Source organism: Danio rerio, chromosome 25 (genome assembly GCF_052040795.2).
Source record: "Danio rerio strain M-AB ecotype USA chromosome 25, GRCz13ab, whole genome shotgun sequence".
Classification (NCBI taxonomy): domain Eukaryota; kingdom Metazoa; phylum Chordata; class Actinopteri; order Cypriniformes; family Danionidae; genus Danio; species Danio rerio.
Window position 1 is genome coordinate 205001 of NC_141045.1, and position 5000 is coordinate 210000.

General features: G+C 35.5%; 1 protein-coding gene across 50 annotated transcripts in view; it reads right to left on the bottom strand.

Annotated features, from left to right (window-relative positions):
• Positions 1 to 5000, bottom strand: part of nrcamb (neuronal cell adhesion molecule b) — a 67301-nt gene that overhangs the window by 21965 nt on the left and 40336 nt on the right. For 19 of the 50 annotated variants that reach the window (XM_087311299.1, XM_087311284.1, XM_087311278.1 and 16 more), the window contains 4 exons: positions 3517 to 3713; positions 2300 to 2422; positions 1780 to 1950; positions 1 to 7 (listed from right to left, as the gene is read on the bottom strand). The exon at positions 1 to 7 is cut by the window's left edge and continues 105 nt beyond it. In XM_087311299.1, the coding sequence (XP_087167425.1) occupies positions 1 to 7; positions 1780 to 1950; positions 2300 to 2422; positions 3517 to 3713 (498 nt within the window). Of the gene's footprint in view, positions 8 to 1540; positions 1598 to 1779; positions 1951 to 2299; positions 2423 to 2571; positions 2608 to 3516; positions 3714 to 5000 lie in introns of all 50 variants that reach the window. The other 31 variants (XM_087311292.1, XM_087311271.1, XM_087311265.1 and 28 more) reach the window with 3 other exon arrangements.

The window sequence follows — 5000 nt, forward strand, 5'->3', positions numbered from 1 at the left end:
GGCTTATCTGAAACACACACACACACACACACACACATCATCAGCTGACCTGCTTGTCAACACACCTGAACACACACACACACATTCACTGGAGAAACACAATGACTGACCATATGAAGACCAGGGGCCCGTACCATGAAGCTGGATTAGCTGGTTAGCAAGTTTAGTTTGCACCAATCCTGGGTTTCAGGCATAATGAAGGTCATAATGATCATAGCTCTTTGTTGCCATGGTAACTTGTGCTGCAGTTTTATTTTGAGTTATGTTCTAGATATCTTCGGGTTATGTTGCAGTTATGTTCAGGTTATGTTCTATATATGTTTAGATGATGATCCGGTTATGTGCAGGTTACGTTTCAGTTATGTTTAGGTTATGTTCTACATATGTCCTGGATATGGTCATGTTATGTTCAGGTTACAGTATTTTCAGGTTATGTTTAGAATTAGTTATGTTCATATCATAATATGTTCAGGATATGTTCTAGATATGTTCAGGTTATGTTTAGGTTATGTTCAGACTTTGTTCTAGATATGTTCAGGTTATGTTCTAGTTATGTTTAGGTTATATTCTAAATATGTTGAGGTTATGTTCTAGATATGTTCAGGTTATGTTCTAGATATGTTAAGATTATGTTATGGATATGTTTAGGTTATGTTCTAGATGTGCTCAGATTATGTTCTAGTCATGTTCAGGTTATGTTCTAGATATGCTTAGATTATGTTCCAATTATCTTCAGTTTATGTTCTAGATATGTTTAGATTGTGATCCAGTTATGTTCAGGTTATGTTCCAGTTATGTTTAGGTTATGTTCTAGATATGTTCTAGATATATTCAGGTTATGTTCAGGTTACAGTATATTCAGGTTATGTTTAGAATTTGTTATGAATATTTTCTAGATATGTTCAGTTTATGTTTAGGATATGTCCTAGATTTGTTCATGTTATTTTCAGGTTATGTTTAGGATGTTATGGTTATGTTCATATTTTATATGTAAATTATTTTAGATGTATATTACAGCATCTTTATATTTCCAGGCCTGTGATTGGCTGTTGATGTCCTGCCTTTATGAACTCAGGATCAAACCCAGAGTTAACAGAGAAATCTGATGATCACGACAAACCCCGAGTGCACTGCTTCAGTTCAGTCAACTCTAAACTAATCCTGAGTTTGTTAATCCAGAATCGTGGAACAGACCAAACAAGAGTCAAATAATCCTCCTGACCACACTAGTGTTCAAGTCAAACTCGCTCAATGTTGATGAAATATTTCCTGCATTCATTTAGCTTCTCCAGTGAACACAGCAGCACAGAAGAAGAGCCTCGTGTTATCATGTTTTACTGCGGTTAATGAAGATCACTAATGAGGGTTTGGAGGAGCTAGAAGAGAGGAAGAAATGATGATGATGATGATGATGAAGAACCCGAAGCCCTTTATTAAGCAGAAGAAGAGCATCTATTAGTGAAGGGTTAACCACAGGGGTCAGGGGTCGAGGTTATCTGGTTAAGTTAAGTGAGAGTCTCTAGGGGGCGCCGTCACTCACCCCTGAACCAATCAGTGTCATTGAAAATATCTGCCATAGTGTCATTGAGCAACTCCACTGAAACACAACAGAACACAGCACACGTCAGACTCATGCAGGCGGAGCGGGTGATTGGCCGAGACGCGCGTCATGTGACCCCGCTGGTATTTGCAGATCAACAGGCCTCATTGTTGAGCGCAGTGCATTAAAATGATGAAGCGCTGTCAGAAACACACTCACACACACACACTCACACTCACGCTCGGTGACGTGCACGCTGATGGGCTGCTTCTGCTGGATGGTCTGTGTGTGTGGGAAGCGGGCGTAGCAGATGTAGTTGTTCCTGGAATCCTCCATCTGCACGTTGGAGAAGTACAGATCTCCATTCAGACCCTGAGACACACGCCGGCTCTGAGGGAGACGCTGGAAATCTGCGCACACACACACACACACACACACACACACATACACAAACAGAAACACACACACACACCAGGGTCATTACAGTTCATCACAACCACAAAACTACAGTCATGTTTAATACTTAATAAACTAAATAAAATAAACAGCAGCTAAAAATTAGAATAATTAATTAAAACAACAAATAATATTGAATTGTAATACTGAATATTAATGAGATTTAAATGAGCTCATGAATTTCTCCTGCACTGTGATGTTTATGCGAATGAAAAGAAAACATGCAGGGCGGGGCTTGTCTCTAAGCATCAGCTGCTGATTGGACAGTGTGATGTGGGCGGGGCTCTCTGAACAGACACTCACTGTTGTCCATCCAGAAGACGATGGGCGGCGGCAGGCCTGCAGGGGGGCGGCAGTGCAGCACCAGAGACTGACCCTTCTGGGCCACGATCGGGCTGAAGCGCTCCTTAGACCACAGAGGAGACCCTGCAGGAAGAGGAAACCTGATCATGTGACAGGCAGGGGGCGGGGCTTACCGCAGCAGGAGAGAGAGAGGAGAGAGAGCGATGTGGAGGTCTATGAGGAGAGAGAGAGGAGAAAACGCTGCATGCAGAACTGCAGAAACACACCTTTACCTGCCAGAATCAGCTCTCGCAGCACGCTGAACACATCTTACACACACACACACACGAGAGTGAGTGACAGAGTTAGAGACGGCAGGAGGGAAAAAAATAATGATAATAAAATAATAACAGTATAGTAAAATAAAATTGTTAAAAAATTATTATATAAATTAAATAAAATAGTAATGAAAATACAAAAAATTCTATAAAATAAATAAATAAATAAATAAAATAAATAAATAAAATATATAAAATATGAAAAATATTTTTAAAATAAATTACATTAAAAACGAAATAAAATAAAAATAATTTTTTAAATACATAAAATAAAGGTAAATAAAAATATATAAGTTTTAATTAAAACATTAAATAAATAAAATGTAAAAAAAAATGAATTAAAAATTAAATATATATTAAAAAAAATTTTTTTAAATAATAAAAAGTAGTAAAATGCAAAAATAAGTTAAATACAAATATGAAAAAATGTAATAAAAAAATAAATAAAAAATTTATAAAAATAGAATAAAATAAATTTGAAATAAATAAAATATATAATAATAAACAATAAAAATATAATTTAAATAATAAATTAAAATTAAATAAATATATAAAAAATGAAATAAAATATTTAAAAATTATAAATAAAAATCTAATAAAATAAACTAAAAAATAAATAATATTAATAATTTTTTAAAACTATTTATATAATAAACAAATTAATTAAATTAAAAACATTTAAAATATTATAACTAAAATAAAAAATAGAAAAATAAATACAAGTTAAAAATGAATACAACATATATAATAAAATACATAAATAATATGATTTTTGATAATGAGATGATCTGAAGTGCTTCTTTTATCCTGGACTATAAGAATCTTTGGATAAAAGCATCAGCTAAATGAGTAACTGAGTATGACTGCAGCAGTGGTGGCGGGGGATTCTCCCACACGTACTGGACTGGCGGATGTGTATGTGGCTGGAGACGGCCGTGCCCAGCTGGTTGTGTGCAGCGCACTGATAAACGCCCTCATACGCCTCAGTCTTCTCCCCGCCGCTGATATCGATGACCAGCGTTCCTGTGTGAGGCTTCATGATCACCTTCGGGTCCTTCTCGATGTCGAAATGCGTCCCGTTCCTGGTCCATGAGAAGCTGAGAGACGAAACAACAGTAAACGACAATCACAGACTCACAGCCAATCAGAAGGGGAGGATTAGCATACAGCTGCATGTGGGTGGAGCTTCAGAGCACCGTTATAGACAATTACAAATCTATATGTTCCATAATCAATCTCTATATACAAGATAAATACAAGAATATAGAAGACTTTAGATTTATAACCTGCTTTAGGAACAGGAAATACCCAGAAAACTGCTAATATATTCATGAATATTAATGAGGTAATTCAATTCTTCTGTACTGTGATGATTATATGAATGAAAATGAAACATGCAGGGCGGGGCTAATCTAAGCACCAGCTGCTGATTGGAGAGTGTGATGTGGGCGGGGCTCTCTGACAAGACTCAAAACCTTAGTAAACAACAATCTCAGACCCAGAGCCAATCAGAATTGGAGGATTAGCATACAGCTGTGTGTGGGCGGAGCTACAGATCAACATTATAATCAATTAAAAATATATATTCAGGTTCTCAAGTTTTCTGTGAATGTAAAAGACTGTATAATCTCCTTTAGGTGCAGTAAATATCCAGAAAAATGTAATTATATTCATGAATATTAATATTAATGGGATTTTAATGAGGTTATGAAATCCTCCTGTACTGTGATGATCAGAATAAACAAATGCAAGCAGGGTGGGGCTTGTCTCTAGGCATCAGTTGCTGATTGGAGAGTGAGATGTGGGTGGGGCTCTCTGACAACAAGACTGTAAGCTTTAGTAAATGACAATCTCAGACTCCAATCAGCACAGGATGATTAGCATACATCAGGTGTGGGCGGAGCTTTGCAGCACAACCACAAACTGTTGTAATGTACATTTCTAACCGCATAAATTGACATGCATGTGTATTTGTTACTGTTTTAAGCACAAAATAACTGCTAACTTTTGATCAATTTCTCGGATATTATATCTTATATGCACATGAAATATATATATATATATATATATATATATATATATATATATATATATATATATATATATATATTAGGGATGTAACGGTATCAGAATTTCACGGTACGGTAATACCTCGGTATGAATGTCACGGTACGGTATTTATTGAATCATTTACAGGAAAAAACAAAACTTATGAAAATACTCCAAAAAAGTGCCAAAAGTGTCAATGACATACAAATTAGCCATCTATCTGTTAGCTTTGAAACAGGAACTTCAATTTTAATAACAAAAAATTATTAAACCATGTAAAAAAATAAAGTTTCAAATTAGTATTGTTGAAAACTCATCACATTCAACATTTAATC